This window comes from Harpegnathos saltator, unplaced genomic scaffold (genome assembly GCF_003227715.2).
Source record: "Harpegnathos saltator strain DR-91 unplaced genomic scaffold, Hsal_v8.6 scaffold815, whole genome shotgun sequence".
NCBI classification, from domain to species: domain Eukaryota; kingdom Metazoa; phylum Arthropoda; class Insecta; order Hymenoptera; family Formicidae; genus Harpegnathos; species Harpegnathos saltator.
In genome coordinates, this window is record NW_020230666.1 from 1 (window position 1) to 15,807 (window position 15,807).

Sequence of the window (15,807 nt, forward strand, 5' to 3'; positions counted from 1 at the left end):
AATATCCAAGCTGTCACTCGGCGAATTTACTCGAAAGACAGATGAAATTGAAACGTCAAATCTATCTGATATTGTTCGTAGAGGTTCTGTATTTGCCAAGTGCCACAAAAATATAAGAAAGCTGAGTTTCGCTTCAATTGGTCTCACTCCAAACGAATGAGAAGGAATAAATCCACTTTCATGCAATTCATCTAGAATATATAAGAATTATACGTTTTAAATATTATAAAATCATGTTTAAAAATATAAATTATTTGATATTTAAAATGAATATTACCTATTAATCGAATTGCTAAATTACGCTTAATTCGCAAGTGCTCTTTAAATTCTAAATCTGTCCAACTATCCACAACATGAAGATAATCTTCAACTCGATGTCTTTTACACCCACTGATTAAATATTTCATTAAAGAAACAATAATAAATAACCATCGTTTTTCTCACTACTGAAAGATGTATCATCAATTGAAAGACTACTATTGTTCCAGTCTATTTCACTGTTGCTTGAGTCTTCTGCGCTTGCACTGGTGTTTATCATACTCTCAGTACAAGATTAATAACTATCTTTTCCTTCCCATTCATCTATATAAAATTACTTAATTAATTAATAAACTATTAATTTTTTTTAATAATATAAAATTAAATAAAGTGAAAAATAAAATAAAACATGTTATATTAATTAATATTAAAAATAGTATTATAAAAAATATATTTTTTAATTGATTACTTTTCCATAATAATTTAATGTACATAATTTAATAAGATTTTTTAATCATTCTCTTCTATATATTTGATAAATAAGCTAATTTATAAGAAAATTTTGTTAAAAACACTAACCTTTATATAACTTTATAAGAAAGTATCTTGTAACGATTTAGATTATTATTTTTAAATTATTGACATATGTCTGTTTGCATTGCAAACTAGTAACAAGATATATAAAGTAACTGCCCTGCACTCTAACGGTGAAAGAAAAAGCTAAGCAGCGTTCCAGCCACGGTCTTGAATACAGGTCGGGAAACTCCTATGGAGGGGGTGACCCGCTTAGTGAAGGCATTTTTAGTTGACACTATCACCACTTGGAGCGCTGTAAGTTAAGAGTGCTATCTCGCTGCGCTAACTTCGTGAGCGGCTGTCATTGCGGAGTTAATGATAATTTATATAGAAGGTTATCGCAATTTGGTCATTGCAAACTTGGGTTTACCCAGCGAAATACAGTGTAACAAGCGCACAAAGTCGTAGTGAATTAACAATGACAAAGTATTGTGTCGTGCCGAAATGCAAGACTGGATGCAAAAGTGTCGCAGTGAAGTGTTCAGTTTTTAAAGTGCCAAAATGCGACGAATTGCGTAAAAAATGGATATCTGCAATCCTGGCATAAAGGACCTGAAACCCAACCAATGCGTATGTGAAAAACATTTTGATAAAGCAAGTATAATAAGGGAGCTCGTAATGCGCGATGCACAAGGAAACGTGGTAACCGAGGTAAGCTCAGTTATGAAAAAAAATATTCTGTCGCGTCAAAAGAAATTTTAATAATATATCTATGTATTGACACTATAATTCAAGACTTATGTGACTAGTAATCTTATCCTGAGGTTTAAAGAAATTTAAAAAAGATAATTAAGAGCTAGATATAGTAGTCTCAGTGTATCTCGATTTCCAGACTTTAAAAATCAGATACCCAATTTGTATAAGTTGATTTTATGTAATTTGTTCAGGCTAAGTACCTGCGAACTCGTTTATTTAAATCTGCTGTGCCCACGATTTTCTATGAGTTTTCCTCGACTACGTTAGTTTCCAAGGACGAGGATTTGCAGGAAGAAAAGTTGGGTGTAGATGCTGCGAGTAATGGATCGCTTAACTCAGACGTGCATTGTACACTATCAAAATCCATCGAAATCACATTGCCTATTCCACAGTCTGTTGATGTGACAAGTAAATATTATCATGCTTTATTGTATTCCACGAATTCAAATAGCAATCCAGCAATTGATTCCTACTGTATGCAGCCATTCCATGATGCTATTTTCGTAATAGCTATTATATTATACACTCTGTTACAGCCGATGATATTGACGAGTTTTTGCTCTCTGAAAGCACGAATGTCAATACAGAGAATTTGAGTGCAATTGATTGCCAGCAAAGCAAAAAAGAAACAAATGATTTCACTGATTGTGAGAGAATATCGGACTCGGTTGACCTAAAGCTCATGAAAAGTATCAGCATGGCGTGTAAGTGTTGCTATTATTGTATCTACATTAACTATATATAAAAATGAACAAATATAGTATTGGTACGAACGTTTGCAGGGATTATAAGATTTAAGGTCTGATAATACGAATAATATCATTACATATATATTTTATATGTTTTAGCGTACAAAGATTCGTTAATCACAATACCAAAGTCGTGAGTTTCACCGAGTCGTACAGAGGAACAAAACGGTATTTGATATTCTCACACGTATGGTTGATGACCAATAATGACACAGATGGTCCTATTATAGACAAAAGTGTCATAATCGACGACGTAGACGGCACAATTGATTACAAGATTTTTGGAAAATCGGTCGACATTCAAGAAATTAAGATCTTGCAAAATATGAACGATGTTAACGTCGCTACATGCCGTTTTGTCGAAATTCGAAAGCATGCCAGTTTGTCAAGGAGTTGGTCCAGTTGAAGAATGTCTTATTCAACGAGACATCGCGTATCGAACTTCTTGCAATGTTTGGCATCATACCGATTGTGAATTAACCACCAAAACGAAAAGGTGCAAACGTTGCACAATATTGAAAAACACGTTGCTGCAAAAAAAGGCACGTTTTAAAAAGCGTGATCAAGTAAAAAGAGTCGTGGGAACCACAAATCCAATTGATCTTAAGAAAATAAATGCCTTGAGAAAAAAATTGAGCGTAACGCGTCGAATGAAAAATCGATCAAAAATTCGAATCGCCTTGTTGCAAGATCAGTTTATCTCTAAGCAAAACGAGCTGGCAAATATTCAGGACGAAACATTGGAGAAAAAATATGTTTCCTTGAATATACCAAAAACAATGCAAAATACGTTGATGGAAATAATAACTTCAGCAAAACACATGCCTCACATCTCCTGTCATATACACTCCAATATTACATTCGAATGAGAATGAGACAGTTTACATTTCAAGAAAATGAAAAGAAGAAAAAAGTATTTGTACAGAAAAAAAAATTATCAAAACTTACAAATCGATGAACTATTTCGATAAGTTTATAACATTGCATGATAAATAAATGTAATTATAATTGTTAACATTTACTCTGTGAATAAAAAGCGGAAATGGATTGCTATTTCAAAAAGTAATCACATCTTTCATTAATTCACATTTATTACCTCTGCATTTACCTCAATATGATAAATAAACATTATTTCTATGTACAACGGGAGTGATTTATTATTTTATTTCACTTTACGAATATCGCGGGATAGTACTATTACTACTATGTTTACGCGAGCGTTACTTCTGTAGTAACTTATTCGAATTATCGCAACTTACGATAATTCACTCCGCGTAAACGGGGATTTATTGAATAGAATCCCGTTTATGCAGAGTAAATTATCATAAGTTACAATAATTTAAGTAAGATACTACAAAAGTAACGCTCGCGTAAACATAATATATGTCTTTTACATAATTACAATACGTAATAATTAAATAACACATTTTCTTACTTTTCGTAAAATATTTGTTAAAAATACATTAACCGGAATCGAACTAAAAACGGTAAGAGTGCAAGGATCTCATGCTACCACTCATTCACATTTTTCAGCTAACAAGATACATATACTTTTTTCATTTTACATTTATTACAACGCGCATGCGTGACAAAAGTTCTTGCAACGCAGCGGCGTGCGCGGTTAGAAGGCGAACCAAAAAATATCGCCACTAAGCGAGTCACCCCCACCACCAAAAAAAAGGTAGGAGTTTCCCGACCTGTATTCAAGACCCGTGGTTCCAGCTACAAGTCGACACTGTGTAACCAGAGAGAAGAATGAGAGCGGCCACCGGCCGCATTTCGGGGGATACGGCTAGACGCATTTTAGAGACGCCATCTGACCAAAATGCGCCTAAACTACGTCCGCTAGGCGCACTTTCACGGTGATAAAAGTAAAAATGCGCCTAGGTGCGTGTCCGTACTACTTCCATGCAATGGATAGTAGATTAGAAAAAGACAGACGACAGACAATCGTTCCGTCTTTGTCTCACTACTGAGCGGCGCGCGGCAGTAAACACGAGGCGAGGTAGCGGCGATCTTATCGCTAAGCGAACATCTCTCCGCTTTTCTTTCATCTTTCACGCTCCAGAGACATCAAGAGACGCGGTAGCGTCTCGTGTCAAGGGAACGTGCGAAGCGAGGAATTATTTTCATGCACGCAAGGTAGCACATGGGAGACTAGACGAGCGTCGACATATTATCTGTTTCTTTTCCGCTCGTCTAGCTTATTGACTGCGTGAGCCGCGAGATTTTTCTCGCTACTCCTATACCTCACTCTTTCTCTCTCTCTCTCGCTCGTTCTTTCTCTCTCTCGCGCACTTGCTCGCTCTTCCTCTCTTCTCGTGTTCTTACGGCTTGGTTAATATTAATTACATGACAATATATATATATAAATAAATGACACATATATAGTGTATATGTATATAAAGAATATTTAGTATTAATGCACAAATAAAGAAGAGAGAATTATAATGAGAGACGAAAAGTTAATAGAAATCCACTCTTAGCCAATATATACATCTTTTAAAAATGATTTGTTATTAAAGTATATGACAGAATAATTTATTTATGCTAATAAATTTAAATTAAAATTAAATGAAATGTTATTGTTTTGTAAAAGATATTCCATTGTTACATTTTTCTTTTCGTAGCAAAAATAAATTTAGTCTAGTAAAAGAAGAAATTAGTTTTATTATCATATTTCAATTACGACTTTATTATTTAATTTTACGAATAGATAACGTGCATATTGTTGCTCAACGGAAACCGCGAGAAAATGGTGATCTCCGTCAAAAAATAAATGCAAACTTTTTAATAATATAATAATTTTTTTACGTAAGTGTTTGTTTTTATAGTATAACCTGTTGAATTTTATTAATTATTAATTCAGCATGTTATAGTACAAAAAATATATTTTAATATAAAAATTAATGTAATATTAACTGTTTACATTTGCAAGAAATATGGATAGAACAGGATAGGTTGCAATGATACATAGGAAGAAAAAAGATAGATGGATAAATAGATAGATAGATAGATATAGAGATAGATATAGGTGGATAAATAGATAGACAGATAGATAAATAGATAGATGGATAGATAGATATAGAGAAATAGATAGATAGATAGTTAGATAGTATAGAAAAAAAGATAAATAGAAATATAATTATCATTATTATTATTATTAATGTTTTCAGTTTCAAGAGAACATTCGCTTAAACGTAAGTCTTACTTAGGTCCAGTTTCACGACTTATATTATATTAACCGGAATATATTATACGACTTATATTACATTAACCGGAATATATTATACGATTTATATTATTTTAACCGGAATATAATTCGTTAATATTAGAAGTACCGAGCGGTTATTTCTGATCGTTTCTATTTTTTAGATTAATATCCTGTTTCTTTAAGAGTACAGGATTTTTGTTTTGAGGGTTTGTTTAATGTGATGTTTGTAAAGAATGTATATAAATTTCTACATATAAGATTAAAAATATGAAAAATATTGCAGTGAAAGCAAGGAGGTTCCACGGTACGCACGATATCTCAATAACTATTTGACCAATCGACTTGCAACTTGGCAGCATTATAAAATAGACTTCTCTTTACCGTTTTAACTACAATTAACCAAATTCATTAATAATTAATATTTTTTATTAAACTTTACCGAGAGGCCAGAAATAGACGATTTTTGTTCTAAATGCTACCATGTTATTATTTGTGTTCCGATTGTAGTTCAGACGATAGCTATACTTATAGAAAATAAAAAGCTACTTTAAATAATTGTGTAAAATTAAATCACACACATTTAGAAATTCCTTGGAATCGTCTATTTGCAACCTCTTTGCTTTTACTGCAATATTTTATATATTTTTAAACTTACATACTTGTAGAAAAATGTATATATATTCTTCAAACATCATTAAGCAAACTCTCAAAACCCGTAATCTTTTAATCATGTGATCTTTTTCGCTTCCGCAAAAAAAATTAACGAAATATACGTATTTTTTGTCGGGTTCAATAAGACAACTCTTTAAAAGCCTATCTCAACAAAATTACATAATCGCATCATTGATGTGCACAAGGAAATCAACCAATCATAATCCGTACAAGCGTGCCTTTTATATTAGACATATTTTACATTTAATTAATCTGTTTCTTTCTCTAGAACAAATAATCATCAAAGGTCAAGATAACGTCAAAATTATTTTAACTTAAGTTTGACATCATCTTCACTTTTATATAATTATTTGTTCTACTTCAGTTATGCATATGAATAATATGACTATGCAAGTTTGTCTCAATAAGTCTTAAACTCCGGTTAAAATAAATTATGAAACTAAATCTTAGCGTTTTTCAATCATCGGCATCTTTCACGATGTTACGATTATAAATATTATCTATATAACCAATTGTAACCTACACAACGGAACGCTCTTCGATTGAACCGATTGAAATTGCTCATATCAATTATCAATGATATATGGCCTTTCATTACATTCTCTAAGTTTCAATTGTTAATTGAACAATTCCTTTCGCAAGTCAAAGATTAACATGCTGATTTGAAACATAATGCAAAAAGCTCGAAAATAAATGCGAAGCAGAAAAGAGATTAACAATGAATGATTATTATTTAATATGCAACTTACATTAACATGGAATGTCTAATTGACTTAATGTCTCGAAACTACTGAATATGAATTTATGCTCAAATCTCTTCCTTTCTGTAGGAGGTTTTTGGCTGTTTCGGTTACTTTCCTCTACATTTATATTGATGAGTTGAAGCACTTGTTTCTACGAGATGTTTAAAACTCGGCTGACTTTACGAGTGTTAACACTCGTAACTGGACCTAAGTAAGACTTACGTTTAAGCGAATGTTCTCTTGAAACTGAAAACATTAATAATAATAATAATGATAATTATATTTCTATTTATCTTTTTTCTATACTATCTAACTATCTATCTATCTATTTCTCTATATCTATCTATCCATCTATCTATTTATCTATCTGTCTATCTATTTATCCACCTATATCTATCTCTATATCTATCTATCTATCTATTTATCCATCTATCTTTTTTCTTCCTATGTATCATTGCAACCTATCCTGTTCTATCCATATTTCTTGCAAATGTAAACAGTTAATATTACATTAATTTTTATATTAAAATATATTTTTTGTACTATAACATGCTGAATTAATAATTAATAAAATTCAACAGGTTATACTATAAAAACAAACACTTACGTAAAAAAATTATTATATTATTAAAAAGTTTGCATTTATTTTTTGACGGAGATCACCATTTTCTCGCGGTTTCCGTTGAGCAACAATATGCACGTTATCTATTCGTAAAATTAAATAATAAAGTCGTAATTGAAATATGATAATAAAACTAATTTCTTCTTTTACTAGACTAAATTTATTTTTGCTACGAAAAGAAAAATGTAACAATGGAATATCTTTTACAAAACAAATAACATTTCATTTAATTTTTAATTTAAATTTATTAGCATAAATAAATTATTCTGTCATATACTTTAATAACAAATCATTTTTAAAAGATGTATATATTGGCTAAGAGTGGATTTCTATTAACTTTTCGTCTCTCATTATAATTCTCTCTTCTTTATTTGTGCATTAATACTAAATATTCTTTATATACATATACACTATATATGTGTCATTTATTTATATATATATATTGTCATGTAATTAATATTAACCAAGCCGTAAGAACACGAGAAGAGAGGAAGAGCGAGCAAGTGCGCGAGAGAGAGAAAGAACGAGCGAGAGAGAGAGAGAAAGAGTGAGGTATAGGAGTAGCGAGAAAAATCTCGCGGCTCACGCAGTCAATAAGCTAGACGAGCGGAAAAGAAACAGATAATATGTCGACGCTCGTCTAGTCTCCCATGTGCTACCTTGCGTGCATGAAAAATAATTCCTCGCTTCGCACGTTCCCTTGACACGAGACGCTACCGCGTCTCTTGATGTCTCTGGAGCGTGAAAGATGAAAGAAAAGCGGAGAGATGTTCGCTTAGCGATAAGATCGCCGCTACCTCGCCTCGTGTTTACTGCCGCGCGCCGCTCAGTAGTGAGACAAAGACGGAACGATTGTCTGTCGTCTGTCTTTTTCTAATCTACTATCCATTGCATGGAAGTAGTACGGACACGCACCTAGGCGCATTTTACTTTTATCACCGTGAAAGTGCGCCTAGCGGACGTAGTTTAGGCGCATTTTGGTCAGATGGCGTCTCTAAAATGCGTCTAGCCGTATCCCCCGAAATGCGGCCGGTGGCCGCTCTCATTCTTCTCTCTGGTGTAACACTGTGTCACACAGTGTATGACTGTGTTCCGTTGCTGGAAAACACCCATCATTTCTGCTATCGTATGCGATATCGCATGCGATATCTAGGGTCCTCGTTTCAGGAATAGACCCCCTTATTCTTACAGCCATTGTAGATGGGCCTTTACAGCTATTGTAGACGAGCCTTTATATTACAAGCTTGTCGGACGTTCCGATTAGCCGAGTTTCTATGACTTCCAATTTTTTCTCTCATCGCTTTAGAAATTCTTTATTTTACAGCCAATTGGAACGTCCGACGAGTTTATCGTACGATGCATATAATATTAGCCTGAAGCTCATTGGTTGGGGCACTATCTTTTCCTGTAAAACGAAAAGCGCGTTACAAATGGTATATGAATGGAACCTTGAGGTTTCGATTGATTACACGTAACAAAACGGCAGGAGAATGGCGTATGGGTACACCCATAGACATAGTAAGAATAGACTGCGTGTGAGGGCCAAAACTTGAAGATCAAGTAGAAAGAGACGGACAATAGGTGCCGATTATCTTTCTCTCTCACACAAGGAAAGGAGTGGGGAAAGAGTGGGGAGCGAAAAAGAGTAGTGAAACAGCTGTATGCGGTTGAAAAGAGGTGTGTAGTCGGTTCCCAGTTTATTTGCTGCACGATTCAGGAGATGCTCTGCTTTATTTATTTAAAGTTAGTATCAACGTATTGTTACGCGCTTAATTTCCCTGCGATCACACGCGCATGTCGGACGTAGCAGGATTAAGGGTAGCGTGAAGGTTAGAATCACATTGGAAGATCTTCTCTAACTGCTCTGTCCGCGTTTCTCTGCAGCTTTATTTCTTTACTTTCCTTCTAATGCCTCGGACATTCGTTTCGCATTTTCATTTAAGAAAAACTGATTATTCTGTCAGTGTTGTGTCAGTGCTGGTGTGTTGCTAAAAGTTTTTGTTGACTACAGTTAATCGAATCCATCGACGCACCATAGCATATACATATTCACGGAGAAAACAAGGAATAAAATAATTTAAAAAATAGTTACTGCGTGCTGTATTGTGGTGTGGAAGAAAACTCTCTTTATCCACGATCATTTCATAAGTAATTTAAAAAATATATTTGTATTCAATATGAATGTAAACATATCGTAATTAATAATATATATACACATATATATAAGTGAAATATATATGTAAAAAATTTACAGAATCCCAAAAAATGAAGAAATGCGAAAAAATTGTTTCACGTTATTGGCCGTGATGTATCTTACAAAGGAGTAAAAATATGCAGTGACCACTTTACAAAAAATGACTATCATGAAATGAATGAATATAAACAAAATAAAATATTGAGAAAGACTGCAGTTCCATTAATTTTCGTGGAAGAAAATTGGTGAGAATGTTAAATTATAAATAAGAATATACATGTAATAATCTTACAGGAAGATGCAATAGATCCATTACATTGAAATATTTTATTTTGTAGTAAACATGTGGAGAAGGATACAGATACCAATTTAAGCACAGATATAAATACAAATACAGCAGAAAATAATGACATAGACAATGAAAGAAATAGGTAAGAAACACTAAAGATACACTAAGATATACACCAAAAGGGAAAATAAAGTTATCGTAATATATAAGATAAAACATTAATGTATGTGAATATTTTTTGTTTTATAGTCAAAATACGAGTAAGAATTCCATTACGGACACAGATACAGATATACGTACACATGTAGCAGAAGATGTTAATAACATAAATATCCATAGCAACCACAGTAATAATCACAGTAGAAAAAAGTGAGATATCTAAAGATTTAAATAATTTTTCCTATCGAGTATTATTTCAATAAATTATAAATTATCAAAATTTTATTTTCAGGAAATTATAGCAAGAGAATTTTAGAAACTCAAAAATTAAAAAAATATTTGTAAACACTTCTAAACATGCTACAAAATGCTTCCGTAAAACAGATTTTGTGTCTGATGCAAAATGGGAGCAGTTTGTAAGATATGTGTCATATATTCGAAATGAAACAAAAAGTATGTGGCAAAAGAAAAACCTTATGCAGAAGAAAGTTTTAACTTATAAAGATTTGCTTCAGGACCTGAAAAGTAAAAACTTTATAACAAATAATGGTATAGATGCAGTCAAAGTAAGTTGAGTTTAGCTATTTTCCATTCGCAGAAAGATTTGAAATTCACATTGTCCACAATGTTTATTCTTTTATAAAAAAGTTCATGATAACTCTCCAATCACAATGTGACTTCATCATAATATTGACTCTTATAGAAAGGTCCATGCTAATGAAGCAAATGATAGAACAATACTTGATTTCTACATCATGTTAAAAATATGATATAACAAATGTTGTGCGTATACATATACCCTCTCAATCTACAAATCTACAAATGCACTAATGATGTTATATCTTCGTTCTAAATAAGTTATTATGTATATGTCTATGCGTACAACCATTTGTCTCCTTGATTTCTTCTGTTATTACATCTATATTTTGTACTTCCTTTTTCTTTATTTAGGATATATTGTCACCTGTTATGCAACAGTTGCTACTTACAATGTTAAATAAGAAGCGAAAAAAGTCGTTCCCCGAAAGTTTAAAAAGTTTTGCATGCACGTTACATTTTCATTCGCCTGCAGCATATTTGTATGTAAGAAAAATGTTTTTAAAAAGTTTACCTCACCGCAGTACACTGCGCATGTGGACGCAGACAATTTGTAGCAATTTCGGTATATCTGAACAATCGTTTAAAACTAAACTCGATAAGGTGCAAAATGCTAGAGAGAAAGGAAAACACTTAGTTTTCAATATAACTTTTGATGAAATGAATATTAAGAAAAAAGTTGATTGGGACGGCAAAGAATTACACGATTTTATTGAAACGGGTATTAAAGATAGTAAGTCTGATAGTCTGCCACTTGCTACCCATATCCTTCTTTTTATGTTAGTGTGCATAAATGATCATTTTAAAATCCCAATTGCATTTTATGTTATCGAGGCATTAAATGATAAGGAAAAAGCAAATTTGTTAAATAACATTTTAAGTATTCTCCATGAAAAAGCAATTTACGTTGTTAGTATTACATTTGATGGAGCAACTTCTAATATTGCAATATGCGAGATACTAGGCGCACAGTTAAAACACGTCAATTTTGAACATATTGTTCCATATTTTAAGTATCCTATTGACAAATCTAAAAATATTTATATTTTTTATGATGCATGTCACATGTTGAAGCTTGAGGAATGCAATTAGTAAAGGGGTTATTAAAGATAAAGACAAAAATGTAATAAGTTGGAACTTTCTGAAAGAATTAGTAAATGTGCAAACTGTGGAAAAATTACATGTTGCCAATAAAATGCGAAAAAGGCATACACAGTTTTTTAATGAAAAGATGAAAGTTAATCTAGCAGCACAAACATTAAGTAATTCTGTGGCTGATGCATTGACGTTTTTAGAATATGAATTAAAAGAACCAAGATTTATAGGAGCTTCAACTACTGCAACATTTTGTAAAACTTTCAATGACATATTTGATATCTTAAATTCACGTAACATATACAATAAAACTGAAAATAAACATGCAATAACAAGAAATACATTATGTACTATTAAAGATAAAGCTAAAACTTTTATGCATTACATTGCTTCCTTAACAATAAATGATGTTCCCGTATTACAAAGCATCCTCAAAACAGGTTTCATTGGATTTATAATTAATTTGCAGAACGTTATTGCATTAGCAGAAGAATTATTTAATGTAAATGCAATAAACTTTCTTCTTACTTATAAATTATCACAGGACCATATCGAAACTTTTTTTTCATTGATTAGAAGAATGCATGGTTGGAATAATAATCCTAGCGTAAAGCAATTTAAGGTGTCATATAGAAAGATATTGCATTTAGCGAATGTGTCAGTCTCATTGAATGCTAATTGCATTCCACAAGATGATACTGTATTGCTAACACTTTCACATGAATCTACGAATGATATACAGACAATTAACGAACATGTAGAACAAAACAAAGATACTATTTTAGAAGAAAGATCTTTAGAAGACGAACCTTCAGATCTTATCTTTATTGAACATAATTATGTATTACATGATAAAAAAGTTAATGAATATGCTGAAGAAATCATTGCTTACATATCAGGATATGTTGCTAAAACTATTATGAAAAGAATTAATTGTTCAGAATGCAAGCAATTACTTTCAAATAATACATATAAACAGTTGAATATAGAGCGTACCAGTAAACTTATACAGATAAAGGATCGAGGCAACCTATGTGAAGCATCAAATGATGTGATTACGATATGTAAGATAGCATATAAAATAGTACGATGTAATCAACATAGACTATTTACAAATAAAAATATTCTTGCACATCTCATATGTGAGGCTGTACGCTCCATTCCTGTGCATATATTTGACTATAATAATCATATATTCGATCAAAGTCCACTTTTTGATCACCGAAACCAAATAATTAAATTAATTTTGAAAACATTTTTTAATTTAATTTTAAAACATGAAAGTACATCATTCGCAGATTCGATACAACGAGTTCGGATGAAAAATAATAAAATAACCTTGTTCAAAAATCAATAAATAAACAACAACTTATATAAAAATATATATATATTTTTTTAATAAAGATTATATTACTTTGTAATATTGATATTTTTATTACAACTTTTCCACACATATTCATGTATAAAATATTTAATCGTTTCAACATAAATGTTTACACGTAGTTTATAATAGTTGAAACACATTTATCTCTAAATTTTAAACGGTTTTATTTAACATTACACAACTTTTCTTAACCTAACATCATGTATATAACACGTTATATATTACTACGCATCACTGTGCATGCGTGAGCAGAGAAAGAAAGATACTCGGCACTTGCTTTCTGTCTCTTTCTACCTGATCTTCAGTCCTCACAAGAGTACACGCGCAGTCTATTCTTACCATGTCTATGGGTACACCTTTCTACCTAAAGCCATATACCGTACCGAACTGAACTGTAACAAAACGGCCGCAAAAAGGCGATATAACGATATTCATTTATATTCATTCATTGTTAAAAGTGATTATGAAAAAATAGCGAGTGCAACTGAAAGGCGGGCGGTTCTATTCTTCTCACTTATCAAAATTGTATCAGCAACTAGTGAACATGGATGTGACATTATTGATATTTGCCACTTCGGTCATCGTTGCCCTGATTGTTATATGCACTGTCCTTCTGCGACACAGAACCGGTATGCTGCTGTTTCACGACAGCCTTCTTTTCATCAGTCGAATACGATATTGGGTGTATATTGATTTACGTATCATATACATGTTGTTTCGCACCCATTGCTCCTTTTTCTTATAACCTATAAACTTATTTTCAAAATAGCTGTACATAGCATATACTTCTTTTGCTTTTCAAGTTGATATCTGCGTTCACCGTGGATTCGTTTTCAGCTTATTTCTCTCCCTCAAGGGGAGAACTGAAATGTTCACGAAACGCCGAATATGAATCCATGTTGTACGTGAATCCACCAACTCGGAAACCGATTCAAATATTACATTGCGTGAACCATGATATCACTTGCTTCGAATGGCAGTTGAACGTAATTCACTGCCAGTTTCGTTTGAATTGAATATTTTTTATGCCAATGACTTGTATTGCTTACAATTTTAAGTGACAAATTTTCCAAAGTAACATCGTTTCTGCGAACAATCGTTATGCGTTCCTACATACATACACAAGCAAAGAAAAACAAATTTATATTTTGTTATTTAGGTGCTCGAAGGAAGCAAACTGATATTCAAGATACTGCGGCGCTGGGTCAACCGGTAAGAAGAGCAGCCGGTGTTAGAAATGCTAGGCATCGTATGCAAGGAAACATTAATCGTCAACAACATGATGAGGACAATCGAATAGTTGACGAAGATAATGACAATACAGATGACAAAACAGAATTACCGGATTATAAGATAGGGGCGAAGAAGCGAGCCAAGTTGGCAGCCAAAGCGGAGAAGAAATTGCAGAGAGAAGCGGCAGAACGAGACAGGGAGGAACGTAAGAAGCGAGAACAGCTTGTTCGAGAGGAGAAGGATAAACAGGCTGAGAAAGAACTTGCGGAGAGATTACGAATGGAGGAGGAAGAAAGAAAAGCCAGAGAGGAGAAGAGAAAAGAGAGTACGAAGAATATTTGAGAATAAAAGAAGCATTCAGCGTAGAAGAGGAAGGTTATCATGAGGAAAACAAGGAAGACAAGGAGAACTTGTTGCAAAAATTTATCCAATATATAAAACAGAATAAGGTATTGATCTTGGAGGATTTAGCTGCACATTTTGGCCTCAAGACATCTAATGTAATAGAGAGAATTCAAGAATTGCGAGCTTGTGATAGGTTAACTGGAGTAATTGATGACAGAGGAAAATTTATTTATATTTCAGAGAATGAACTCCAGACGGTTGTTAAATTTGTGCAACAGCGTGGTAGGGTCAGTATTGCTGAATTAGTTGAGAATTCGAATAATTTAATTAGTTTAGCGCCTGTAAAAAGTTGAGGCATTTCTGCTAGCTAAGTAATCAGATTGATAATAATTATAAGTTTCTACATGTATACATATCGATTACAATGCTGTTGAATGATGTGAATATAATTAAAATTTGCTACGAGAAAATCTGTATCTCTTTTTATTAACATAAATTTATGATAATTTTTCATATGAAAGGACATAATGTGTATGAATATATATATATATATATATATATATATACACACAGGGTGTTTCCGGATTAAATAGCCAAACTTAAAATATGAATTTGGGATCTCAAAACAAACAAATATTTTATCTGGAAGTTTGCTCGCAAATACTTCTTGAAGAGATATTGAAGTTTTGAACTATAGGAGTGAATAATATCGAAATAATTTGATTTATCCTCTTTATTGCTTCACAGTAATTAACGTAATTTCAACATAATAATCACAATTTAACGTAATTATTAAATATTTTATTCAAAATGATGACTTCCAGTGCAGAGATATCTATCATCAAGCATCTATCAATAATAGAAAGAGTGGCTGACTGATATTGTGCAATTGAAATTTCATTGCACACATGTATTATTCTCTGTTGTAATGATTGAAGCTCATTTAACAGTCCACTTCATATACTTTTTGTTTTAAAACAC

The 15,807-nt window shown here is 32.3% G+C and overlaps 2 protein-coding genes and 1 pseudogene across 2 annotated transcripts; 2 read left to right on the plus strand and 1 right to left on the minus strand.

The window, feature by feature from the left end:
* Positions 1 to 30: 30 nt before the first annotated feature.
* Positions 31 to 407, minus strand: LOC112590460 (uncharacterized; the record flags this gene model as incomplete). The annotated part of the gene is made up of 2 exons (XM_025306943.1): positions 278 to 407; positions 31 to 191 (listed from the first exon to the last, which is right to left on the minus strand). Coding segments are annotated over exons 1-2 (291 nt in total), but the record flags the coding sequence as incomplete, so codon positions are not given.
* A 970-nt stretch (positions 408 to 1,377) lies between these two features.
* Positions 1,378 to 2,416, plus strand: LOC112590458 (uncharacterized). Its single transcript, XM_025306942.1, has 3 exons — positions 1,378 to 1,485; positions 1,722 to 2,234; positions 2,379 to 2,416. The coding sequence occupies exons 1-2, from the start codon at positions 1,453 to 1,455 to the stop codon at positions 2,124 to 2,126; spliced, it is 438 nt and encodes a 145-aa protein (XP_025162727.1). The 5' UTR covers positions 1,378 to 1,452; the 3' UTR covers positions 2,127 to 2,234; positions 2,379 to 2,416.
* A 10,931-nt stretch (positions 2,417 to 13,347) lies between these two features.
* Positions 13,348 to 15,216, plus strand: LOC112590459 (DDRGK domain-containing protein 1-like; annotated as a pseudogene).
* Positions 15,217 to 15,807: the final 591 nt, after the last annotated feature.

Excerpts from the sequence above, each read along its gene's own strand:
- LOC112590458 (XM_025306942.1), top strand. The coding sequence starts at position 1,453 with ATGCGCGATGCACAAGGAAACGTGGTAACCGAG. Across the intron at positions 1,486-1,721 it reads AAGGAAACGTGGTAACCGAG|GCTAAGTACCTGCGAACTCG; the intron begins GTAAGCTCAGTT and ends TAATTTGTTCAG.